The sequence below is a fragment of the Pseudorca crassidens genome, chromosome 5 (genome assembly GCF_039906515.1).
Source record: "Pseudorca crassidens isolate mPseCra1 chromosome 5, mPseCra1.hap1, whole genome shotgun sequence".
Lineage (NCBI taxonomy): Eukaryota > Metazoa > Chordata > Mammalia > Artiodactyla > Delphinidae > Pseudorca > Pseudorca crassidens.
Genome location: NC_090300.1, coordinates 32,780,226 through 32,808,129, shown reverse-complemented (window position 1 = coordinate 32,808,129; position 27,904 = coordinate 32,780,226). Strand labels below are relative to the sequence as shown.

The 27,904-nt window shown below is 38.4% G+C and overlaps 1 protein-coding gene across 8 annotated transcripts in view; it reads right to left on the bottom strand.

Moving 5' to 3' along the window:
• The window catches only part of CEP70 (centrosomal protein 70), an 80,818-nt gene that overhangs the window by 38,182 nt on the left and 14,732 nt on the right, over positions 1–27,904 (bottom strand). For 4 of the 8 annotated variants that reach the window (XM_067737688.1, XM_067737692.1, XM_067737691.1 and 1 more), the window contains exons 4-9: positions 20,875–21,000; positions 17,948–18,038; positions 17,701–17,824; positions 17,188–17,368; positions 10,806–10,975; positions 4,895–4,951 (exon numbers count right to left, since the gene is read on the bottom strand). In XM_067737688.1, coding sequence (XP_067593789.1) covers positions 4,895–4,951; positions 10,806–10,975; positions 17,188–17,368; positions 17,701–17,824; positions 17,948–18,038; positions 20,875–21,000 — 749 coding nt within the window. Of the gene's footprint in view, positions 1–4,894; positions 4,952–10,805; positions 10,976–17,187; positions 17,394–17,650; positions 17,825–17,947; positions 18,039–20,874; positions 21,001–27,904 lie in introns of those variants that run through there. The other 4 variants (XM_067737690.1, XM_067737694.1, XM_067737693.1 and 1 more) reach the window with 4 other exon arrangements.

Sequence of the window (27,904 nt, the reverse complement as noted above, 5' to 3'; positions counted from 1 at the left end):
TCCAAATGTCTCTGACATCTCAGAAGAAATTCAATCTGAGGCCTGTAGGTTTTATTCCTACGTTACTTTCCTTGGCTCTTTAATCTATCTACCAAGCCAGGGAAATACTAATAGAAAAAGCCAGCAATATATTCCATGTAATCTATAGTGATATATTAATCTATATTACCATATAGTGATATAGTAATCTACAGTGATATATATTTCTGGGTAAAGAAAAGTAGGTAGGGGCTTCCCTGGTGGTGCAGTGGTTAAGAATCCACCTGCCAATGCAGGGGACACGGGTTCGAGCCCTGGTCCGGGAAGATCCCACATGCTGCAGAGCAGCTAAGCCCGTGAGCCACAACTATTGAGCCTGCGCTCTAGAGCCCGCAAGCCACAACTACTGAAGCCCACACGCCTAGAGCTTGTGCTCCGCAACAAGAGAAGCCACCACAATGAGAAGTCTGCACACTGCAACGAAGAGTAGCCTCTGCTCGCCACAACTAGAGAAAGCCCGTGTGCAGCAATGAAGACCCAATGCAGCCAAAAATAAATTCAATAATTTTTTTTTAAGAAAGTAGGTAAAGTAACAACATAGCTGAGAGCCTATCGTTTTAAAATTTACTTTTCCTCTATTTCAGAGGTTACACCATGTTTGCAGTCTTCTAAGATTTCCAACTGCTTAACACTTGTATTCAAATATCTGCTGCCTTGATTGCAGCTTCCTTTGCTTTTCCTGAGTTTTCTCATGTATGGAGGCAGAAAGGAATACCAGTCCATAGTATTCAGAAACTGCCTTTCATGAGCTCTCTGGAGGCCTTCTCAAGCCTGCGCCCTAAAATGAGGGTCCAGATGGTGTGCCATAGGTGTGCTGTGCAAAGGGATTACAAAGGTGCCAAGATATTCATCTCTCTCAGCCCTCAGGACAACTGGACAGACCCCAGTGTGGTACACAAACATCACTTTCTGTTTCATGATGAGAAAAACTTTGGACAACACTGCCTTTAAAAAGTGGGTGTTTGGGCTTCCCTGGTGTCGCAGTGGTTGAGAGTCCGCCTGCCGATGCAGGGGACACGGGTTCATGCCCTGGTATGTGAAGATCCCACATGCCACAGAGAGGCTAGGCCCGTGAGCCATGGCCGCTGAACCTGCGCTCTGCAACGGGAGAGGCCACAACAGTGAGAGGCCCACGTACCGAAAAAAAAAAAAAAAAAGTCAGTGTTAAACAGAGGGCTTCTACCTCTGCAAGAGGCCCATGTCCCATCTGTCTTCCTCCTTTGGTCTTGCTCCCCTAGCTCTACAGGTGTATACGTCCTCCTCCTGTGCTTCCTGTTTATCCCACTTAGGCCTCCAAACCACAGCCCATCCTCCTTCATTTTCCCTTCTCTTTCGCCTTCTTTTTTTAGTAATATAATACTTGTCAGTTAATTCTACACCCTCCTTTTAGAGTACTCCTGCTTCTTCAGGTGATGCTAATATCCTATTTGCAGATCTCAAAATCCACCTTGAAATTCCTACAATCTATCAAGTTAGTATTTACTCTTAGAAAAAAGACTGATAAACTTTGTTCAGTCAATGAACTATGAAAAACTCTCCTCAGGGCAGACTCTTCATCACTGCAAAGTATAAGTGACTTCTAATTTTCCACCTGTGAGAACATTATGTATAATGCAGCCCCTATTTTCTTCCTATATCCTTCTCCCTTAATGAGACATTCAGTCCAAGTATCTGACCTGAGCGTAGTTTGCACCGGCCAAAGTATTATATTTCACTTCAGCTAGACCAATGATGATAGGATTGCTAAGCAAAAAAGTAATTCCTTTCCTCCAAGGTCCTCATTCCTCAATCCCAGATTTTCACTGCAAATTCATGACAACCAGATTCAACACCACCCCCCACCAATGGCCTCAATCCTTTTATTATTTTTAGTCAGAGAATGCCAGTTTGCACAACTTCAGAGGCAACCTCTCACACCACATTCTACACAAGACATTTCAATGATGGCTATACTAAATCTTCTCTACTCTTACTACAAATCCCAAATGTTCTCTCTTCATCATCTAGATTGGTGGTCAGCAAACTGTTGCCTGTGGGCTACATCTAGCAGGCTTTTTTAAATTAATGTTTTATGGAACACAGCCATGCCAATTCATTTACTTATTGTCTATGGCTCATTTCATGCTACAACAGCAGAGTTGAGCAGTGGTGAGAGACTATACAGACTAAAATGCCTAAATACATACAGTCTGGCCCTTTACAGAAAAAAAGTCAACCAAGTCCTGAATCCAGATTACAATTTATTAAAGATATAGAGCAAAGGTTTCAAATAATATTCAGCCTGGACTGTATAATATGTTGTAGAGCACTGAGTTTTAGTTGCAAACATTAAAAGTCTGATTTCATTTATAAACCTAACATTCTAACTTCTCAAAAAAGCAGATTTAGCTACAGTGGGCTCACATTCCTCACAGAGTGTACAGTTTAACTGCCCCCTTGAGACTGATGGTACACAGCTCTCCAATTTGCCACAGTTCCCACCTAACCTGCTTTACTCATTTTCATTATTTTCCTGATTCTGCAAGCTTAACAGTTTACAACCTCTCAAATGAAATTATTCATTTGCCTTCTCTCTTACATACTATGACTGTTCATTTTAGGCTAGGCTATGGTACCCTGCTACTTGGTCAAACACCGGTTTAGATATGGCCATAAGGTATTCTTTAGATGTGATATTTAAATCAAGAGACTTTGAATAAAGCAGATTACCCTTCATAATGTGGGTGGGCCTTGTGCAATTAGTTAAAGACCTTAAGAGCAGAGACTGAAATCTTCAAGGGAGGTATTCTGCCTTCAGGTTGCCTTCACCCTCAACACTGCAACATCAACTCTTCCCTGGGTCTCTGGCCTGCATGCCAGCCTCACAGATTTCAGACTTGCCAGCTTCACAATCGCATGAACCAACTCCTTTAAAATAAATATCTCTCTGAATATAAATGTACATTCTATTGGTTCTGTTTCTCTCTAGAACCCCACCTAATACACATACCTACAACCTCATCACCAGCTTTTCTGTATCAAAGGAAAAAGCGCCTTCCTTCTTTCCAAGGCAAATGATGTCTTTTTGTTCATTTATAGCTCACTCTTGGTCCTGTATGAAGCCCAGCCAAACTGGCTTATAGTACCATAAAAAAGTCTACTCTCTTACATCTATGAACTTTTGCTCAAAGCATACAAGCAGTGGGGTTTTTTTGCCTTTCTGCTTTCCCAAATTTTACTTATTCTTCAACCTCAAGCACAACCCCCATCTGCTTTGTAATGGCTTTCCTGGTTACTCCATCTAAAACAAATTTGCTCCTGTTATCGACTCCTGTATTACTTACTGTCTGTACAGTTTTTAGTAATTACTCTATTGTGACATTATGCCTTAGTGTCTTTTAAGTCTCATATTATTTTTAACTATTAATGTGTTTACATTTAATTTCCCTTACTAGATTGCAAACTCCTGGAAGCTAAGAATTGTGTTCAAAACGTTGTCCTAGGGACTTCCCTGGTGGTCCAGTGGTAAAGAATCCAATCAGCCTTCCAATGCAGGGGACGCAGGTTCGATCCCTAGTGGGGGAACTAAGATCCCACATGCCGCAGGGCAGCTAAGTCTGCGTGCCTCAACTAGAGAGCCCATGTACTCTGAAGCCCACGCGATACAACTGAAGAGAGAAAAAAACCCAGCACGCCACAACTAAAGAGAAGCCCATGCACCTCAACAAAGAGCCTGTGTGCCGCAAAAAAAAAAAAAAAAAAAAAATCCCGTATGCTGCAAGGAAGAGCTGATGCAACCAAGATAAACAAACAAACAAAACTTTGTCCTGTCTCTAGAATCTATCTAACACCATGCCTACCATCTAAAAGACACAGTTTTGAAAATCAGAAGGTCCCTGAAGTTAATTGGTATACTACTACTTTCTGAATAGAACAAAGCAAGGAGTTGCTCTATCATTAGTTGTTCTCTTCTCATCTTCCCTTCCTTCCTTTTTCACTTCTTTCTTCCCTTCTTCCCTCCATCCCGCTCTTTTTTAAGAGTCCCCAAGGTGCTAGAAGGAATCAGCAACCAGCACAGCTCTGCCATCAGTCCTACTGAGTTTCTGGAGTCAGTACTCTTGGGGCAAGAATACTAGACAATGTATGCTTAATGAAAGCAGAGAACTTATCTGCTTTATTCTAGTTTATCTATTTTATCTGTTCAGTAACAAAAACAGAACTTGGCAGAAAGTAGGTGCTCAAATATTTGTTAAAAGAACTGTTCCATTTATAAACAATGAAACAGAATAGCCACTGTTTTAATGACTATATTAAAGCACTTTAGATTATTTGGCCTTAGATATCTTTCAGCTATTTTTGGTTAGTCAAAGACCATTATTTTTAAACTTTACCATTATTTCTTTAATCAGAGGCGACAACTGTGTTTTACTCTATATACTTGATTTTTCACTATGACATTTAATCTTTATCTCATATAAATCTGCATACTAATTAGGCTGTACTTTGGCAGGCAGCTAATCCAACCCTACACACTTTGTGGATATACTCAGTAACTATCTAGTAGTTAGATGACATCAGTAGAACAAATTATAATACTTCAACAAAAGAAAAATACTATTTCTTCTGTGACCGATACTTTGGTGATTATTAAATATACATATTTTAATATAAATGCAATATACTTTAACATAAGTGGTAAAGTACAGTCTTGAAGATCTTTATAAAAAAAGAAATTTGTAGTTAAACATATTAGGTAAATTACACATATATCAGGTAGATTTCCAAAGTATATTTGTTTCAAAAGCCCATAGAAACTTTTGTTGTAATTCATGACTCGATAATAACTTTAAAAATTGTAATACAGGACTAGTCGTACCTTTGTTTATGAAATTTTCTAATTTTAGATTCATAGTAATCAATTAGGCAAAGCAACCTAGAAAACAGATAAGTTGAATTATTTTCAAAATGTGGTATTGGAACATTTACTATTCTCTCTATACAATTTCAAATTACAGTGATAAACATACATGTTATCTGCAAATTTATAAAAAATTTAAGTGATTTTTGCCAGAAGCAAGTATCACACTATGCCATATATTTTAATTTTAATGTATATATTTTTAAATAACCACAGACATTAAATCTCAACACATTAAATGCATATTGTCCAAACAGTTCTACCTCTAGCAATCACTCCCACAGAAATACGTGCCTAAGGCTGTAACTCAAGATGAACGAAGTTGCTTGATGCACCATTATTTATGAGTGAAAACTCAGATACAATCTAAATATTTGTCAACAAGGGAAAAGTTAAATAAATAATGGCACATCCATATTATAGAAAATGAAGAGGCATGAGAAGAGACAATGTAAATTTCTACATCCTAATGCGAACTGATAAGGTTTAAAAATGTTGCATAGGGCTTCCCTGGTGGCGCAGTGGTTGGGAGTCCGCCTGCTAATGCTAGGGGACACGGGTTCGAGCCCTGGTCTGGGAAGATCCCACATGCCGCGGAGCAACTAGGCCCGTGAGCCAGAACTACTGAGCCTGCGCGTCTGGAGCCTGTGCTCCGCAACAGGAGAGGCCGCGATAGTGAGAGGCCCGCGCGCCGCGATGAAGAGTGGCCCCCGCTTGCCACAACTAGAGAAAGCCCTCGCACAGAAACGAAGACCCAACACAGCAAAAATAAAAAAATAATAAGTAAATAAATAAATAAATAAATAATCTCTCTTTCCTTAAAAAAAAAAAAATAAAAATAAAAATAAAAATGTTGCATAGCAAAATGTATAATATTACTCTATTTTTTTAGGAAAATAGTTATAAATGAATCTGTATATGTATTGAAAATGAACTCTATGGGTTCTTAGCTGAGGGGTAATACCACAGCTAGGGGACAGTGCTGGTTGTCACACTGAATAGTTGGGGAGGGGGCGACGATGCTTAAAAGTTCATCGATGAACATGATGAATGCTCATCATGCCCTACACAATGAAGAATGGTCCCACCCAAAAGCCAACAGCACTATTGCTGTGAAACACTAGGAAGGACAAAAACCAAACTGTTAAAAGTGGTATCTCTGGGATGTGGAAATTAGGAGGGGTAAGCAGGTCTATAACATTTTACTTTACATACTTTTATATTGTTTGAATTTCTAAAAGCACATATTGCTTTTGTAATTCAAAAAATCCTCAAAGAAAAATAAAATAACACTATACTTTCACATATTATTCTTTTTAAAGCAACAATGTATAGTATTTCACTCCTATCTTGGGAAACTTTTTTTTTCAGAGCTAATTCAACCAACTGTGCTTTTAATATCATAACTTTCCGGATTATCCTTCCTCTTCAACTTTCCCCATCCCAACACGTACCAGCTTTCATATTATCCTGCAAATGTGCTTTAATTTCCTTTATATACTTCACAAGCCCTCTCACCCCTTCCTTCCCCCATGCTACCATTCCATTTCTATCTTCTTCCTTCATAGCAAACTTCATTCATCCTGAATGACTGTTACCTCTACCTTCAATAAACTTTTAAAGAGGACTTACCAGGAATTCTGAGCAAATAAGACAGTGGGAAGGCAAACACAAACCAATGAGGTGGCATGTAACACTTCTTACCACCCTCTCCTTCTTCAAACACTCTTGTTCCTTGGTTAGCCTGACACCCAAACGTAACTCCTCTTCTGTCTCTTCTTTCTCTCTCTAAATTTTAAAGTTCTCTGGAGTTCAGCCTTTCTAACTGTAGGCCTGATATCTCTCTGTGGCTGACATAAAGTACCTAATGTTCGTAAATGAACCCATTATCCTCCTTCCCCATTCCCCAAACCTAGCTTGAAATCTGGCTATCTTTGACTGCTCTCCTTCTTTCAACATCTACAGTCAGTCAGTCTAGACAATTCCTGTCCATCTCTGCAGTATCTCTCTTTCTTTTTTCTTTATAGACCTCTGTTATCTACCAACTAGACTATTAAAACCGATCACTAATTTTGTCTGTCTCTGGGTTTAATTTCTTTGCTCATAAATCCTGGGCTTTTTTAATCCTGCTACACAGAAAGTAGAACTTAAACTCTTCAGCCTGGAGGTGAAGCCCCTCAAAGTTTCAGCACACCTTTCCTTCCATACTGTCTCCTAAGATACCATCACCTTGTGCACCCTACGCTCCAGACCTCTCGGACTACCTGGACTACTTGCCACTCCCAAATACGTTTTGTTTCCCAGACACCGTATTTCTCTAACTAGAATACCCTTTTCCTCATTAACGTCTATTAAAACTCTACAATGCCTCTTGGACATGCACTAGAACACAGCAGGGAATGACACGGAGTCTTTGGCTTCATTGAGCTTACAGCATCATGGGGAATACAGATGCCAGAACAAATTAATACAAATGTAATGAGAATTACAACACACAAAATTCAAACTACCATCAACTGCTCCCTTTAAGGAACATGATATGTCTTCCCGTCTGCAAATAAATTTTAAAGCATTCGTCTAGGACTTCAACACACCTCAGGAGAATTGTTCCTGGGTATTGCATATTTACTGTTATGACTGTGTATGGAATTTTCCTCCCATTACATTTTCTGCTAGGTTATTATTGGTGTAAAACAAAAGCTATTGATTTTTATAGATTTATTTTGTAAACTGGACACCTTATTAAACTCTTTTATTGTGGTTTTTTTTTTTTTTTTTTTGCGGTACGCGGGCCTCTCACTGCTGTGGCCTCTCCCACCGTGGAGCACAGGCTCCGGACGCGCAGGCCCAGCGGCCATGGCTCACAGGCCCAGCCGCTCCGCGACATGTGGGATCCTCCCGGACCGGGGCACGAACCCGTGTCCCCTGCATCGGCAGACAGACTCTCAACCACTGCGCCACCAGGGGAGCCCTTTTATTGTGTTTTAAAAAAAAATTCTACAGTTCCTAATAATCTAGTTTACAAGTTACCTCCTTCATGAAGTCTTTCTGGTCATCCCCATCTTTCTCAGTGGAAACTAAGCTTTCCTTATGCCACGCCCAGTTAGTATCCTGTCTGCCTTACCATTACAGCACATACCAATGTGCCTTTTATTTTACTTACCTGAGTATGTGTCTATCTACCCAACAAGCTATCAGGTCCATAAATGCAGCAAACATCGCTTTACTCATCTGTGTATGTCCTATACTGTTTTGTCCCAATGCCTGTGTAACTTTTGACAATAGCTGTAGTGGCTACAACTGATGCATTTTTATATAAGGGTTAATTCACAATTTTTAAGTTCTGTGCTCAAACTGAAAATTTGTTTTATTAAAAACCAAATAGGGCTTCCCTGGTGGTGCAGTGGTTGGGAGTCTGCCTGCCGATGCAGGGGACGCCGGTTCGTGCCCCGGTCCGGGAGGATCCCACGTGCCGCAGAGCGGCTGGGCCCGTGAGCCATGGCCGCTGAGCCTGCGCGTCCGGAGTCTGTGCTCCGCAACGGGAGAGGCCACGGCGGTGAGAGGCCCGCGTTCAGCAAAAAAAAAAAAAAAAACACCAAATGAAGTGGAGAATCTCTAGGCCACCAGACAAATTCACACCTGAATTAGCTTGACTTCATCTGGTACTTGGTAAGTTTTCTCAATGCTTCTCTCCCTTTTTCTTGCCCTCTCACTCATTCAAAGTGCCTGTTATTTTGTTTTTGTTTTCATTCCTCTTCCTCTATCTCTCTTCTTACCTTATTCTCCCACTGTAATTATCTCTCTCCTTTTGTTCTTCCTTACTCCTATTTTCCTTTCTTTGCTTTTCTATTTATTCACACCTAGCTCCAACTACATTTTGTTATTTAAATTATTTATTATTTATATTTTTATCCTAGTTCGTCCTTCAAAAGGTTTATAAAAATTGTATATATATATTTGTGTACATGTATGTGTGCATTATCTCTCAAATAATTATTGAAACAATCTATAGTTTCAACTTGTTTTTAACTTATATGTGACTTCATTTACTTTTATAGTATAAAACAGACATACCTAATTAGTAAAAATCCCCAATCCTACTATGTAAACACATAAGACTAGTTAAAATGTAACTAGTTTATACTATTAAGTGAAAAGAACAAGGTGCTATCTTTTATACAAAGAAATATAATATTCATACTGTTTGTATTTGCTAAAAATAACACTAAAAAAATTATCTATAGGGAGAAGTAAGGAATAGGTTAAGGGGACGGGAATGAAAACAAAACCTCTCCAAATATAAATAATTACAGTTTTGACTTTATAATTGTATAAACGTCTTACATATTCAAAAGTAAATAAATTTTAAAAGCTAGCCCTAAAAACTGAAAACAAACTGAAACAAGTAAACCTAACTGTATATTAATTTGGTGCCACAAACACACAGAAAAGAAATATTTCAAGATATTTTAGAACATTATATTTTGACTGTACCCATAGTGGAATATATTATTAATGTCGAAGATAATTGCAAAGAAATTTAAATTTCATTCAGTTGGCTTATTGTTAGTAGCAATACTGGTATTATTATTTTGAAACTTTTTCTATATTATAGGATAAAGCAAATAAATAATTATGATATTATTCTTAGGAATAAGGATTTTCAGTGTAAAAGAAAACCGTTAAAAATGTAAAATCAGAGTTTAAATAAAAACCCAGTAGTGTTAACTTCAGTTAGAAATTTTTCTCAGAAATATACATAGTTCCTGGTACTTGCCACTAAAAAGCCCTAAAATCAATGACAACGTAAGATAAGCAACCTAAACACTCAAACTGTGGTCTCTAAAATCCATTCCTGACTAAAAGGAACCAGAGCTCTTTTGAGAAATGTCTAATCAATTCATTTTAAATGAGTTAATTTTAAATGTTCAGTGTTAGTTTTAACAAATACCTAACTCCATTCCTCAAAAGAGCTCCTAGGGCAAAACAATGTACAGGATATATCTTCTGCCTAAAAGTAAGAAATCTAACAAAGATTAATGGAGTTGGGTCTAAGGGATATAATACCAACATGATAAAGATCCCACCGGCCAAAGACAAGATAATTTGATCATTAAAAGCCCACGAGTTAATAATAACCTTTGAAAAAAGAGAGATAGGCACAAACAAAAAATCTTATTGCTTATCATTGGAGATCATTAGGGCAACCACTGCTTACTCTAAAAAATTAGAATTAAAATGAAAGAACTGAGCATTGCACTTCCCTGTAACAAACCATATAGGGCAACCAAATAGTCCCTATTCAAAAGGAAAGGTTCTTTTTTTTAATGGAAGACTTCTGGGAAAAAAAGAAAAAGAAAAAAAAGGGGTAGCAGAATTGAAAATAAGATCATCAATGGGGGAAACCATTAGATGAAAGGGTGATGAGAAATTTTATAGTGGAAGGATCAGATTGTTATTATTTAAACCCCTGAACAATCTCATCATCCCTGAGAGTAGGTCAACTAGACATTATGTGCCTCCTGATATGTTATAATTAGAAGCATAAATTACCACCTATGAAGTATTTTGCCAAAAATACTTGCATCTGAATTTAGCTCTAACTTCCAGTTTAGAGGGAACATAGGAGATAGAAGAATAAATTAAATGACATAGTAAGGAAGCAAACAGACAAATCTAGCATGTACTTCTCCAGGACAACTGACCATTTTCTTCAAAAAGTTAATGACATTTAAAATAAACAAACAGCAGAGAAGAGGGAGAGGAATACTTCACCAGTTTAAAAGAGATATAACCACACCCAAGATGAAATCTGTTTTTAAAAAAGTGATGACTCTAGCTACATATCAATTTTCGTAGCAAATATTACTGTCTATCCAAGATGGTATGAGGAACTCTCTTGCAGAGATAGGAGAACACTCTGTTTTGAGTGATGATGCGCTCTTCGTCCTCCTTTGTTAATCTACAGATATCCTTCTGCAAAGAAGCAATAGTCTCTTGTTGCTCCATTCGTTTTTTCTTATAATGCTCACATTTTGCCTGTAAGAAATTTTTCAAAAAATATAATTATGATATATACATCAAGGACATGCTGTCCTAACAATATTGTACACAAAGCTATCCTCACAATTTCTATCAGGCTGCTTCATTCAAGAACTTCAGTACTGAGCCTGTCTTTAAATGGGTGCAAGCTCCAGGAACACTGATATGTCAGAAATGCAAAAACTATAACAAGTAAAATCAGTGTAAAATGGGGAAAATGTAGCTTATAATTGCATGCATTCAAGGTTTCATAATAAGTAAAAGAACTCAATCTCCATAAAACTGATATAATTTTATATATATGTTTAGATGAAAATAATAATCAGAAAGAGACCAATATTAAGGATGTCAAAAAGAACCAAGAATTAAAATTAATATTCTTAAGTGATCAACGATAATTCAGGATTTCAGATGGTTTAATCACCTTAGGCATTCATGTAATGTGGTAGACTGCAAACTCAGAGAAACCAGGAATTTGTTCAGAAATAATATGTACCCCAAGATTTATACAAGGGAATGTAAATCCTGAATACTCTCTTGCCTTCAGTGAAATATCACCAGCCTGGTTTTCCTTTATTCGATAGTTTCCATCCCTCAGTGTCCTTAGAAAGCTCATAATCAACAGTACCATCATTGTTATTATTAATACACTTTTTATAAAGCTCAGTGAGAAACCCTATCCCCATCTGGCCTGCACAATACTAAGACACACCACTTTCAGAAGACAATGCCATATCTAAGCACATGTTCACCTGCCGATAGGGTCAAGTTTGCACAGACTTAAGAGACCCTCAGGGGAAAAAGGAGACTCAGCTCCTGGTACCATACCATCTGTCAGTAACCACCAGCTATACCCAGAACTTATCCTCTGCCTCAGCCCCACCTTGGAAGCCAGGCAGGAGCTCTACAGCCAAGTGACTTGGGTCCCAATTCCATCTCTATAAGTTAGCCATGAAACTAGAATGACTGAATTTTTCAAGGTTGCAGGGTGTAAAAGCAAGATACAAGAATCAACTGTATCTCTCCTAAGACATTCTATGAGGTCAGTGTTACCCTAATACCAAAACCAGACAACACACAAAAAAGAGAACCACAAACCAATATCCCTTAAACAATGACGCAAAAACTCAACAAAATACTAGCAAACCAAACTCAGCAGCATATTAAAAGGATGATACACCATGACCAAATGGGATTTATTCCTGGAATGCAAGAAAGTGTTTTTCATACGTTGAACCAATGTAATAGACTACATTAACAGAATAAAAGGAAAAAAAACATGATCATCTCAATTGATGGTGTCTGTGTGCTGCAACTACTGAGCCTGTGTGCTGCAACAACTGAAGCCCATGTGCCTAGAGCCCGTGCTCCACAAGAGAAGCCACTGCAATGAGAGGCCATGCACCACAACGAAGAGTAGCCCCTGCTCGTCACAACTAGAGAAAGCCCAGGCACAGCCACAAAGACCCAACGCAGCTAATAAATAAATAAATAACAAAACGACAAAAAAACAAAAAAAACCAAATTGCCTAAAGGCTTGGGCCTCTGAGATAATACCCAAAGACCCACAGGAATAAAAGATTATCTCTGTTCCACTGATGTTATGTACATAGTTTCCAAAAGACAAAAGTGGGACTATAAATCTGCCACACAGCAGAGTCACTGAACTCCCAGTTCCCTGACAGATACAGATAAAGGCCTGACACACATTCCTAAGTTATTTTTGCAGGAAGCAGACCCCCACCAGAGGAAAACTGCTGACTGCAAGCATGTAGACACCAGACTGGTTGAAACTAGAAGGTTGATGATACTTGAAACTTCACCTTGATGCCAACCAGTGCAAGAATTGAGCACAAGCTGATCAGGCACTGTGCGGCCCCCTCCCTCACCCAGCCTTTAAAACCCTTTCCCTGAAAGTCCTCAAGGAGTTGGCACTCTTTTCCACCTTCTCCCTTGTACTCAAGCTATCCTTTCAATAAAAAGCTTTGCTTGCCTAAGAATCTTGAGGGAGCAATATTCATTTCTATGGTATTACTGTCCAAGAATCTGGAGAGGGCGCAGTAACAATTTTAACAGCCCATGCCATCCTTCCTATATCTCTTTCCTCCCTACCTAGATATCAGTTACTTATAAGGCAATCATGTATTAGGAATATCTTGCTGACTTTAATATACATTAGATCTATTTTTTCATTTGGCCCTAAAAAACACTCAATTTCATGGCTCCCTGTGTACTTTAGAAAGCTAAAGTCAATAGAGGAATCCAACACAAAGTAAAAAAAAAAAAATTGAAGCTAAAGAACTTGTGGAGAAGTGTAAAAAAGAGCTTGGTGGCTTTACACCAGATAGTTTGGATAATACATAATAATTAGGGCACAGAATATAGAGCTAAATTTTTTTCCTGCTTTTTAAAAGTTTAAATAATAACAGGAAGGAAGTATTTTGTGCTATTTCGACTGTCAGCAGTAAATACATGTATGGAGAGAAAATAAAAATAAATATGGAATTGAAATATACAACAATAATATAAGTTGGAGAATGTCAAAAATTGTTTTATGATTGTTACAATGTCATGGAATAAGGTAAAAAATACAAAGTAAAATTACATTTTGAGAAGTCAAGAGTGCATATTTTAATCTTTGAGGTAACCACTAAAAGAATAGTAAAAATCAGTTTCCTGATCCATATACTCTCTATGAAGAAAGAAGAGGGAGAACTACCTGATACTGTTCACGTTGACTTAAAACTGAAATTATCTGCTTAGATCTTTAAAGAACCCAAACGTTTATCAAACTTTATACACAGAAGCTAAGTACAGAAAAAGGGAAACTGTACTGAAGAACATAGAAACTGCAAATACAATGTTGTCTTTTAGTTTCTGCGTTTCCCGAGAAATCTCTCAACAGCAATCTCTCAAGAGCAATCTTTCAAAATATTATTGTCAAACATCTGTTAATTTCCTAGATGTCTTTGCCACATACACACAAAATCAATGTTTCCTTTCTCTCAACTGCAAAATATGCAGCACTAAACCATTCTAAAATTGTAAACAAGCATATGCCAAAAAAAGAAAAATGTGCCTCAAACTGTGAAATAATTGTTCTCCAGGAGCACTTCCATCTTCCCCAAGAAAGCACAGATTAACTAGTACAGTACAGAATACATGACTAGTCTGTAATAGAACTGGACAATCAGGCAACATTGAGGGGCAGCAGTTCCTTGGGTTTGCCAATTTCTGTTACATTCTATAAAAAGTACCCTTTAGAGGCTTCCCTGATGGCTCAGTGGTTGAGAGTCCGCCTGCCGATGCAGGGGACACGGGTTCGTGCCCCGGTCTGGGAAGATCCCACATGCCGCGGAGCGGCTGGGCCCGTGAGCCATGGCCGCTGAGCCTGCGCGTCCGGAGCCTGTGCTCCGCAACGGGAGAGGCCACAACAGAGAGGGGCCCGCGTACCGCAAAAAAAAAAAAAAAAAGTACCCTTTAGGTACTTAAAAAACAAACAAACAAGCAACTAATTTCAGTTGAGCAAAATAGCATAGACACCCTACCCCAACACCAGGTTTTCACACCCCAATCCTAATTCTGTCTGTCCCCCACGGCAGACTGGAACATGAGACCTCCTCTGTACCAATTTATAAGCTACATAACAAATCTCTGGGACCTGAAACAAAAAGTTAATGGCCCATAATTCATCTAAAACAGATGAACTACTTGACAGAAAATACATGCCACTCCAAGTCACTTCTTACCAATGAATCCTCAAGCATCTATTCTTTCAACTGCCTAAAACCCTGGTACATTCATAAGTCTTATATTTTAATAATTTGACTTTGTGATTTTTTATAGATCAACCTCTCTGAAAAAAAAATAGGCATTGTCCTTAAAAAAAAAACAACACTGCTCTCCCCCGCCCTCATCTCCCTCTCTCAGTACCACCTGATGGCTGCTTTCACATCAGTAAGTTGATGAGTTAAAGAGCTTCAGGTTTCCGCATGGTCCTATATCTGAGAGCAAGGTCAAAATCAAATGCATACAGAAATATTTCCAAAATCCCCCTCCCTGTAGAGAGAGTTTGAATGTACCGTTGATGAGGAAAGCAACCTAACAAAGCAAACCTAAAAATGTAAAGTTCTGGGCTTCCTTGGTGGAGCAGCGGTTAAGAATCTGCCTGCCAATGCAGGGGACACGGGTTGGAGCCCTGGTCCAGGAAGATCCCACATGCCGCGGAGCAACTAAGCCCGTGCGCCACGACTACTGAGCCTGCACTCTAGAGCCCGTGAGCCACAACTACTGAGCCCACGTGCCACAACTACTGAAGCCCGCGTGCCTAGAGCCCGTGCTCCACAACAGAAGCCACCGCAATGAGAAGCCCGTGCACCGCAATGGAGAGTAGCCCCCGTTCGCCGCAACTAGAGAAAGCCCGCGCCCAGCAACAAAGACCCAACACAGCCAAAAATAAATAAATAAAATAAATAAATTTATGAAAAAAAAAAAAGTAAAGTTCTAACAGTAAAAGATTTTGTTGACTGATGAATAACAGAAACAGACTTGGCCATCAAAGAATGACAGTGTCTTCTCCAGAACGATGATCAATACCAGCAGGTAGAGTATTGTCCACCCCAAGCTGGCAGCCTAAATGAGGGCAGAACACCAACTGTCTGAGGCCTCATACCAGAACTTCTTAGTATCTCTGGCTGATTCTCTCTGGCTCCTGAAATTTATATTAACTCATCAGATCCTTTCGATGCTGCCAGTATAAACTGAGGGGACATCCAGATGCTGCCTTGAGGAGTAGTGGTCCCTTTTAGGCAGCCTGAACTCTCTGTGTGCAATAGTGTTGTGCCGACAAAAAGCATTTATAATGATATAATGTTTCTAAGTGTCTGTAATGTCTCATAAAACTAAATACTGGTTATCACTACAAAAATTTATTTCGTTTAATCATAATAAACACCAGAGGTTTGAAATAAGAGGTTTTTTACATTAGGAAATTAAGTATTCAATGTTATAACATTGTTATTTCAATAAAAAGTAATAAAACAACTTAAAATCACAAAGTATATTCCATATAAATATTATGTAAATTTAACTCAATAATTCAAGTATTTATTGAGCATCTACAACTAATAATAAAGCAGACACTTTCTTAGCCCTAACCAAAATAGACAAAAATATTTGCCCTCATGGAGCTTACATTCTAACACAGAGATATATAAACAAAACAAAGTGTATATAGTATATTAGCATGTTAGATGGTGCTAAGAACTATGGATAAAACAAAGCACAGAAGGCAATATGATATGTGGGGGATAGGACTGCCAACTGTAAGCAAAGTAGTCAAAAAAGGAATCCCTGAGAGATTGTGATGTGACACTTGAGTAAGGAGACAGAAAACAAACCATGCAGCTATCCCTAAAAAAGCATGCATGGCAGAGGGAAAAAGAAGAACAAAATGTACAAAATCCCTGAGGTGAGAATGGTCAAGGAAAATTTCAAAGAAAAGCAAGAATGTCATCGTGGCTGGAGGAGAATATGCAAGAGGTATAGTAGATGAAGTCAGAAGGTAACACGGGGCCAGATCATGTAAGGCCATGGTAAGAGTTTTGGATTTTCCTCTTAAAAAACAAAAAGGAAAGTCATTGGAGTGTTTTGAGCTACTATGTTGAGAGCACATTGAAAAAGGCAAGGGTGGGAGTAGGGAAACCAAGAGAGAAGCAGGAAAGAAATGAAGGTGACTTGGACCAGAATGGAGACTAAAAGAAGAAAGTTTGGGAAGGAAATTCAGGAACTCAGTTTTAGACATGTAAAAAAGTTCTAGATGTCTATTAGACATCCAGTAGAGATATCAAGTAGGGTGCAGGATGTGAGTCTGAAATTAAGGGAAGAGGTGTGCGCTATGGATTTAAAAGTGCTGTGAATTGGACTGAGCATCACCAAGGGAGTTAGAATTTATAGGAAAGAGAAAGGTCTGGGGAATCCAACACTAAGAGGTTAGGAAGATGAGAAGAATCAGCAAAGGAGCTGAAAAATAACCGGTGGGGTTGAGGAAAACCAGAAGAGAGGATGTTCTGGAAACGAAACAAAGTATTTCAAGGCAACAACGATAGGTCAAGTAAGATAAGGACCACTGAATTAAGCAACATGAAGTCACCTGTAACCCTGACAAGCTGTCTTAATACCATCGTGTAAGAAAATGTTTAGCTCAGTACCTGTAAAGCTTTATGCTCCTTTTGAAGTTCTTTTATTTTATTCTGTTGCTGGCAAACCCTATTTAGGGATTCATCCTCCATTTCACCAATTTTGGATTTCACACTCTCCATAATTTGTTCCAAGTCATTAGCTCGTTGTTCCTGATCTGCTGCTCGGCTGTGTTGTAGCTGAAGTTCATTTCTAATAACACATACACAATTCCTCCCTTAGTAATAAAAATAAAACATATCAACAAACATATCCATCTAACAACACAATGAGTTTCTAAAATTTCTTTGCATTCTTAAAATTTCTATCCTATAACACAAACCAACTGAAGAAATATAGGATACCATTACATATCTAAGCTAAGCTATTACCAAAAGATTTACCTACTAAAAACATTTTTAATTTAATATTTAATCACAATGGAAAATTAAATTTTAAGATTTTTTTCAAGGGAGTTATTTTTAGAATGCATACCACTTGTACACAAACAATTGAAAAGAGATCCTTTTTTTCCATTTTCTTACTTAAGCTGCTTATTAGTTTCTATGAGCTCCCGGATCATGTTCTGTTGACGTGATGTTTCTTCCATCAAAGTTTTTAAATTCTCCCTCATCCTTTGTGATGATTGTTTGTCAAAAATGATGAGATCTACATTTTTTGAAATGTAATACACATAGTAAAAATAAAGATAAGGAAAAAATTTAACATCAAAAATTTTTTAACAGAAAAAGAACATTTTTATCTTAAGAAGCAAGAATAGGACCTGATTACCTTTCGTATCTGTTCTTTTGTCTAGAGATAAAGGTTTTAAGCCATGCATCAGCAACAGCACGTTTATGCTTTCCCATTCTGCTTCTTCCCGCTACAATTACGAGGGAGAAAAGGATCAACTTTAAGATATAAGGTGAAGAAATACCCTTGTATATAATTTCCTTTGTTTCCAAAATAACAGACTTTCTCCAAAAGCTTTAATAGGAATTTTTATACACATATAATGATTAAAATTAAAACAAATTTGTTTCTAACAAAATTAAGAGACTAAAAAGGATGCAAAGAAGCACAGATAATTACATTATATAATTCCAGAATACTCATATATAGGCCTTCATGGATAAATTAAATAAAAATTAAAAACCTTGTAATTTCAGTGAAACAAGCAGAATTTAGGTTTTTTGTTTTTTGTTTTTTTTAAGTCTTTATTGAATTTGTTACAATATTGTTTCTGTTTTATGTTTTGGTTTTTTGGCCGCGAGGCACGTGGGTTCTTAGCTCCCCAACCAGGGATCGAACCCACACCCCCTGCATTGGAAGGCCAAGTCTTAACCACTGGACCACAAGGGAAGTCCCACCCTTAGGTTTTTTATTTAACTGAACCAGACCAGGCCCCAATCAAAATAAAAAGCTGCAAATTAGGTTATATTAATTGAAGAGTAAAGGAAGGTTGAGTCACTAAGAAACAAGTGTCACTTTAATCCTGACTAGGGTCACAACAAAATCAAAACATATCTGACTTGACAGAGCCAGTAATTTAGATAGAACTTGTCCATCATACAAGGAACTAACTATGAAAAGGAGTCTGCCCATCCAGGTAACTGATTCTAGTAGAATCATTCTGAAAGACACTCAAGTTTTGTATTGCTGATTCTAAATATGTATTTACACCATAAACCTGAGAGGGTAAGTAACTCTCACTCTCTAGATTAAAAAAGAATAAAAACTAAAATAAATAAAAACCTAACAATGGGAAGAAAAATAAGAACATAAAATATAGATAAGAACAGAAATGGAGATTTTTTTAAATGACACATTTAAATCCATGATCTTAACAGTTTTATAACAGGCTCTTAATTTAAGTACAATGATCAATTTTGAAATCACTGTGTGAGTACTTTGTGTTCTTTTTAAAAATACCTTAAGTATCTTATTTATTTGTGAAAACATAATTTGAGTGAATTTTCAATCTATTTAAATGCTTGAAAGAATATATTTTATACATTTTCATTAGTGTAGAGTATGTAAATATCATAATAACTTCAAGATTAATAATTTAGACAACTTCTCCCCTCCCACCCACCTAGACAATTTTTAAAAGTATTCTCCACATCCAAATGCCCCTCAGACATTAAAATATCTACCAAGACAGATAAGCAACAAGGATACACCATATAGCTAGAGAATTATAACCATTATCTTATTTTATATATATATATATATATATTTTTTTTTTTTTGCGGTACACGGGCCTCTCACTGTTGTGGCCTCTCCCGTTGCAGAGCACAGGCTCCGGTCACGCAGGCTCAGCGGCCATGGCTCACGGGCCCAGCCGCTCCGCGGCATGTGGGATCTTCCCAGACCGGGGCACGAACCCGTGTCCCCTGCATCAGCAGGCGGACTCCCAACCACTGTGCCACCAGGGAAGCCCTTATAATATTTTTTAATGGAGTAAAATTTGTAAAAATACTGATTCACTGTGTTGTACTGTGTTGTATACCTGAAGCTAATATAGTACTGTAAATCAACTATACTTCAACTATACTTCAATTTTTAAAAAATCTATCAAGACAAAAAACAAATTATTATGATGACTCTCTGATAGCACTATGACTCACAGTGCCAAACAAATCTTTCCTTTTGACTGCTGACTTTCTTCCCTTTCTTTATCCTTTCTATAATCCTCCTCCCTCCCACAACCTTTTCCCTTATTTATGTCTTCTGGTCACAAAGATTAATGACACAGAACTAAAATTATGCTGATAAGCCAAAAGCTCTGTGTGGGTATATAAGTGGATGCCTACTATGACTCATGAAAACAAAATGCTCTATAAATAACAACGTCACACATTTTGAATGACCCAATTACACATATCGTTCTTTGATAGCTCTTTTAAGAGAAAGAAAAACATAACTGTTTGCAAATTCTGAAAATAGGTGAGAATGGTATTTTCCAAAGTATGTGCTGCAGAACACCAGTCTAATGAAACATTCATCAGATTAGTGTTAAATAAGTAGGAAATACTGTATACTAAAGCCTCTTTTTGGAGACGGATAGTACAGTAAGTCCCCTACATACAAACGAGTTCTGTTCCAAGAGCGTGTTCGTAAGTCCAGTTTGTTCTTAAGTCCAACAAAGTTAGCCTAGGTACCCAACTAACACAGTCGGCTATACAGCACTGTACTGTAATAAGTTTCAAATACTTTTCACACAAATAATACATAAAAAACAAACACAAAAAATAAACATTTTTAATCTTACAGTACAGTACCTTGAAAAGTACACTAGTACAGTACAACAGCTGGCATACAGGGGCTGGCATCGAGTGAACAGGCAGGAAGAGTTACTGACTGGAGGAGGGAGAGGAGGTGGGAGATGGTAGAGCTGAACAATCAGCAACAGGAGACGGAGGGCAAGCTGCAATTTCACTCACGCCTGACGTTGATGGCACAGGTTCTGGTTCCTTGCTGGCACCAGATGCACGTTCGCATCTTTGAAAGTTCGCAACTTGAAGGTTCGTATGTAGGGGACTTACTGTATTGTGAAGTCTTAGAATAATGGTATCACTTAATAGTCTTTAAGTCATCATTTCCCAAAATGATTTTTACTAAAGCAGCCTTTGAAAGTAAGATTTTTCACATTTGTAGATGTGGTATTCTTTGACATATATTTTGACAAACACTGGCTTCAAATATTTTAGGTTTACCTGTTTTTCAGTCATGAGTCCGTCTGATGATTTGCTGGACTCCTGGGCTTCAGGGGCTGCTGTAGATACAATTTTCTTTGTAGAGTCAAAGGAAGTAGAGGTTGGCAATAAAAATTTGTGAGTTGCCTAAATTAAGAAAAAAGTGCAGCAGTTGTTAAAGGAAATTACATCTAAAAGAACCTACTACTCTTAGGCAATTTAAGTATTCCTGTGTCAAAACTTTTATGACCTCTAAGAAAACTGATTTCAAGAATTTTATAATGTTCTCCTCCAGAAATAGAGCATTATGGGGTTTTACATACATACACACAAAGAAAACTATTTGTTTTAACTAGATAATATGAAAAGCAAGTGATGCTAATAAATAAATTGATGTTTTTTGGAAGCTGCTTCCCCAAAAAACTAAAAGAACTGTGTCTGACCCAAAGTTACAGGCCAGTCTAACAATTCACTGGACTAATTCGAAGGGTAAATGACGTGCCCCATTCTTAGGTGGTCTTTATTTATTAAGTAGCTAAGAAGCTAGCAACAAAGGATTCTGTATGGCACACACAAAGGTTTATATTAAGTTTACCCTCCCATCACTTGCTCTTGTTGTCTAAGACTGCCACTCTGTAGGAAAATATTTCCTTGGATTTTTTGATATCTAACTGCTCCTTTGCAGAGGCACAATCACACACACACATTCATTAGCATCATGCAATCTCAGAGCTTGAGAGAACCTCAGAAATTGTTTAATCCAAAATCTTTAGCTGCCTAGAGCTGGCAAGAGAGAGTGCTGGGAGAATTGTACCAGTATATCAGATGCTAAAACCATCTGAGACCCAGAGAGGTAAAATGATCTTCCCAATATTCCTTAGAAGTAGGTCTCCCCGCTGCTAGTTCAGTATTTCTTGCAAAGCACCATTCTGTCCTTTTATATCTGCTTCAGGTAGTGAAATCCAACTAAACAATTTACTAGCCACCAATAATTCAATTTCAGCTAAACCTAGTAACATGTTACAAATTCTCAAATTCTGCCATTTTTGCTGCTTGACATCACAGAGTACTCTCTCCCCTTTAAATTCTGGTCTCCAACAACTAAGTCACCCACTATGTTACCCCTCCCACCTTTATTTTAAATAAAGATACTTCTCAAAAATATCAGCCAACTTCAACGGCTATCACCTTTCAGCTAGTTTTTAAACTTTTCATTAGAGAAATTTTCAAAAATACATAAAAGTAGAGAAAGAGTACAATGATCCATTAATTCAGGTTCAATGATAACCAACATTCTTCCATACTTGTTTCATTTCTTCCTTACCCACTTATATTTCAGTATTCATCTCTAATAAATAGACCCTTTTTAAACATAACTTCAATACCACTGTCACACTCAATTATAGTAATAATTCCTTACTATCACTTAATATCTAGCCCATGTTCAATTCTCCCCCAAATGTCTTAAAAATGTCTTTTGGGGTTTTTATTCAAGGAATGCATATAGCATTCCTAAATTTCTTTTAATCTGTAACAATCTCACTCATCTCCCCCACCCTCTTTTTTTTTAACCTGACATTTATTTGTTGAAGAAATAGGCCATTTGTCTTATAGAATTACTCACATTTCAGATTTGGCTTATTGTATTCTTATCATTTAACATATTTCTTCATCCCCTGTATTTCTTGTAAACTAGTTACATCTAAATTCAGGTTCAGTATTTTTTGGCAAGAATACTTCAGAGGTGATGCTGTGTTCTTCCTACTGCATCACCAACAGGAGTCAGCCAGTTTTAAAGTGGGAAGAATACGTCTGTAGCAGACATAAGGGGAGTAAATATCAATGTAAGAGAATCCCCCAAGAGTGTGGAGCCACACAGTCTAACAATCTCCCTAACAGCCACAACAGACTTCTTTCAGATCTTCAAAGTGTCATCTCCCTCCAGGTTCGAGGCCTAGGCACTCTTATCCTCTTCACTTAGTTAACTCATACTTGACCTCCAGCTCTCGACTCATATTTCCTTCTTCAGGGAAATCTCCCCTGATCCCATGACTAGATCAGGTCCTCTTTTTATATGCTCTTCTAGCACTACAAAGAGTAAAGTATAAAGGTTTAGAGGTTCAGAGTCAGGTGGCCTGAGTGACTAGCAGCTTAACCATTTATTAAACTGTGTAACATGGACAAACTCAACATCTTTGAGCATTGATTTCTTCATGTGTAAAAGAGAAAACACAGTAATACCTATATCTCATAGGTTGAATTAAGTCAGACAACATATAGAAAGTATGTAGAACCTGAAACATAGAAACTTATAGATAATTGGTGTCATTGCCATATATTAGTATGCTGAATGAAACAGATCTTACCTAATCATACCACTGTATATTATCTTAGACTTTTTCTACAAATTACACAGCTTAATTATCTGTGTAATTTCTTTTTTTTTTTTTCCCGTACGCGGGCCCCTCACTGACGTGGCCTCTCCCGTCGCAGAGCACAGGCTCCGGATGCGCAGGCCCAGCGGCCATGGCTCACGGGCCCAGCCGCTCCGCAGCACGTGGGATCTTCCCGGACCGGGGCACGAACCGGCGTCCCCAGCATCGGCAGGCGGACTCTCAACAACTGCGCCACCAGGGAAGCCCTGTGTAATTTGTTTTATATGAACACGTCTACATAAGACTAAATTCCATGAGGTGAGTAGCCTACTTTTTGGTAATAGTACAGCAGAAAACTCTGCCTCCAAAGACAATGAAAAAAGCTGAATAAACTATGTTAAAGAAATGTCTTCTTCTTAAAAGCATTAAAGAACTAATAAGATAATGACGAATTATCAAGGGAAAAAAATCAAGAAGATTAAAATTCACTTTTTCCCTGAAGGCATTTGCCAAATCCAAAGAAAAATCTGTGAAAATGAATGCTAAAATCAAAGTCACTCCCCCATTTAAAATTGTTACCTAGATGGGCTATAACTCTCAGAATAAGGGTGAACCAGATGCAAACCACCTCTGAAACCTAGCTTCCTCTCCTCTGGGTCATTCTTATATGTCAAGAAGGTCCCACATTAATAGTGCTTCCATTGATTTACCAATTTTCAAGAAAATGAATTGGTTCCTTATCTTCTGAAGATAATCCTGTTTTAAAAATCTAATATTAGTATGAGGTTGTGAATTTAAACATATTTTATACATTTCAGTTCACTGCAATTATTATTATTAATAATAATATTAAAATGGATTATAGACCTAAATGTAAGACCAGATACCATAAAATTCTTAGAGGAAAACATAGGCATAACACTCTGACATAAATTACAGCAATATCTTTTTCGATTCATCTCCTAGAGTAATGGAAATAAAAATAAACAAATGGGACCTAATTAAACTCAAAACCTTTTGCACAGCAAAGGAAGCCACAAAATGAAAAGACAACCCACAGAATGGGAGAAAATATTCACAAACAATGCGACCGACAAGGAATCAGTCTCAAAAATTTACAAACAGCTCATGCGGCTCAACATCCAAAAAACAAACAACCCAGTAAAAAAATAGGCAGAAGACCTAAACAGACATTTCTCCAAAGAAGACATACAGGGACTTCCCTGATGATGCAGTGGTTGAGAGTCTCGCCTGCCAACGCACGGGACACGGGTTCAAGCCTGGTCTGGGAAGATCCCACATGCCACGGAGCAACTAAGCCCATGTGCCACCACTACTGAGCCTGCGCGTCACAAATGCTGAGCCAACATGCCACAGCTACTGAAGCCTGCATACCTGAAGCCCGTGCTTCTGCAACAAGAGAGGCCACTGCAATGAGAAGTCCGCACACAGCAACAAAGACTAGCCCCAGCTTGCTGCAACTAGAGCAAGCCCACACGCAGCAACGAAGACCCAACGAAGCCAAAGATAGATAAATAAATTTTTTTTACAAAAAGAAAACATACAGATGGGCAAGAGGTACCTGAAAAGATGTCCACCATTGCTAACTATTAGAGAAATGCAAATCAAAACTACGAGATATCGCCTCACACCAGTCAGAATGGCCATCATCAAAAAATCTACAAACAATAAATGCTGGAGAGGGTGTGGAGAAAAGGGAGCCCTCCTACACTGTTGGTGGGAATGTAAATTGATACAGCCACTGTGGAGAACAGTATGGAGGTTCCTTAAAAAACTAAAATATAAAGCTATCATATGATCCGGCATTTCCACTCCTGGGCATATATCTGCAGAAAAACACAGTTCGAAAAGATACATACACCCCAGTGTTCATTGCAGCACTGTTTACAATGGCCAAGACATAGAAGAAAATCTAAATGTCCATCAATAAAGAAGATGTGGTATATATAAAATGGAATATTACTCAGCCATTAAAAAGAATGAAATAATGCCACTTGCAGCAACCTGGATGGACCTGGAAATTATCATACTAAGTGAAGTTAAGTCCAGCAGAGAAAGACAAATATCATATGATAACACTTATATGTAGAATCTAAAAAAAATGATACAAATGAACTTATTTGCAAAACAGAAAGAGACTCACGGACTTAGAGAATGAACTTATGGTTGGGGGAGCAGGGATAGATTGGGAGTTTGGGACTGACATAAACACACTGCTATATATATATATACATATATTTCTTTTTTTTTTTTTTTTTGCGGTACGCGGGCCTCTCGCTGTTGTGGCCTCTCCCATTGCGGAGCACAGGCTCCGGACGCGCAGTCTCAGCGGCCATGGCTCACAGGCCTAGCCACTCTGCGGCATGTGGGATCTTCCCAGACAGGGGCACGAACCCGTGTCCCCTGCATTGGCAGGCGGACTCTCAACCACTGCGCCACCAGGGAAGCCCCACACTGCTATATTTAAAATAGATAACCAACAAGGACCTACTGTAAAAAAAAATTTTTAATCTCAGTATGAGGTCATTAATTTAAACATATTTTATGGATTTCAGTTCACTATTATTATTATTATTATTATTATTGAAGCTTATGTGGTCTCATCTTTGGCTGGGGGAAGGCTATTCAAGCCTATCCTTTTGATATGACTCCACTAGTAGCTTCCTTGTTGTCTGATATCTTGAACCAGTTCTGCTCCAAATCTGAAATCATCCATTTCTTCAAGATCAGGAAGAGATGATTCTGGGAAGATGGCAGCGTAGGAAGCATAAGGAATGAGTCTCTCTAACTAGAAAAAAACTTCACTGGCAGAATCTGTCTCATGTTAACTATTTTGGAACTCTGAGTCTATTGAGGCTTGCAAATTCCACTAAAGTATTAAATGATGATTTGTGGTTAATTTCAGTCTATTTCACCTCTCAGCAGGGTAAAAGTTACCTATTCCCCACCCTCAGCTTTAAGGCAGGCAGCTGTGCACCATGTACCAGGAGCAGGTTATAACCAGTTTGTGTGAGTCAAGGTGGGCAAAAAGGACCTTGTCCTCCAAATTCTGGGGTTCTGTGATCTGACTGATTGCTGCTTCTGATCTCAGAGGAGCAGAAAAAGAAGCAGGGGGTCTTATTGTACTCCCTCCCATTGTTATAAGCTCCTCTCACGCTGGTTAAAGTGACGTACAGGGGATTTAAAGGACCATTGTCCTTTTCTTCTCTTTTCCCCTTTTGGAAACCGTACATTTAAAAACTAGGACATTTAAAAACAAATGCAGGGACTTCCCTGGTGGCGCAGTGGTTAAGAATCCGCCTGCCAATGCAGGGGACATGGGTTTGATCCCCGGCCTGGGGAGATCCCACATGTCGTGGAGCAACTAAGCCCATGCACCACAACTACTGAGCCTGCACTCTAGAGCCCACGAGCCACAACTACTGAGCCCATGCACCACAACAGAAGCCACCACAAACGAGAAGCCCGCGCACCACAACGAAGAGTAGGCCCCACCTGCCACAACTAGAGAAACCACACGTGCAGCAACAAAGACCCAATGCAGACAAAATTTTAAAAATAATAATTAAAAAAATAAAAGTAAATACACATATGGGAAATTAGAAAGTGACTGCACATGACCAAGAAAGGTGTAGGCTAAAAAAAGACCTTAAGTTTATACCTCAGGCTGATCCTCAGCATAGAGACAACCATGACAATTTAAAACAAACAAAAACAAAACCCAGAAAACCTTGGTGAAGGAAGAGAATCTTACTTCCAGACATACCCAATTATTAGATTGAAATGTTCAGTTTTCAACAAAAAATAAGGGATACAAAGAATCGGGAAAGTATGGCCCATTCAAAGGAAAAATAACAAATCTACAAAAACTGTCCCTGAAAAAAAAGACCTGATGGCAGAACTACTAGACAAAGATTTTAAAACAACCATCTTAAAAATATTCAAAGAACTGGGCTTCCCTGGTGGCACAGTGGTTGAGAGTCCGCCTGCCGATTCAGGAGATACGGGTTCGTGCCCCAGTCCAGGAAGATCCCACATGCCGCGGAGCAGCTAGGCCTGTGAGCCATGGCTGCTGAGCCTGCGTGTCCGGAGCCTGTGCTCCGCAATGGGAGAGGCCACAACAGTGAGAGGCCCGCGTACTGCAAAAATAAAATAAAAAAAAATTCAAAGAACTAAAGGAAGATGTGGAGAAAAATTAAGAGAAAATATATGAACAAAATGGAAATATCAATAAAGAGATGGGAAACCTGAAAAGAAATCAAAAAAATTCTGGAGTTGAAAAGTACAATAACTGAAATGAAAAATTCACTAGAGGCATTCAAAGGCAATTTGAACAGGCAAAAGAAAGAATGAGTAAAAGTGACAGTAAGACAATATAAAATATCGACTCTAAGGAACAGAAAAAAAAGACTGAATAAAAGTGAACAGTGTGGGACCTCCCTGATGGTCCAGTGGCTAAGAATCCATCTTTCAGGGACTTCCCTGGTGGTACAGTGGTTAAGAATCCACCTTCTAATGCAGGGGACACAGGTTCAATCCCTGGTCTGGGAATATCCCATATACTATGGAGCAACTAAGCCTGTACACCACAGCTACTGAGCCCATGTGCTGCAACAACTGCAGCCCGCAAGCCTAGAGCCTGTGCTCTGCAACAA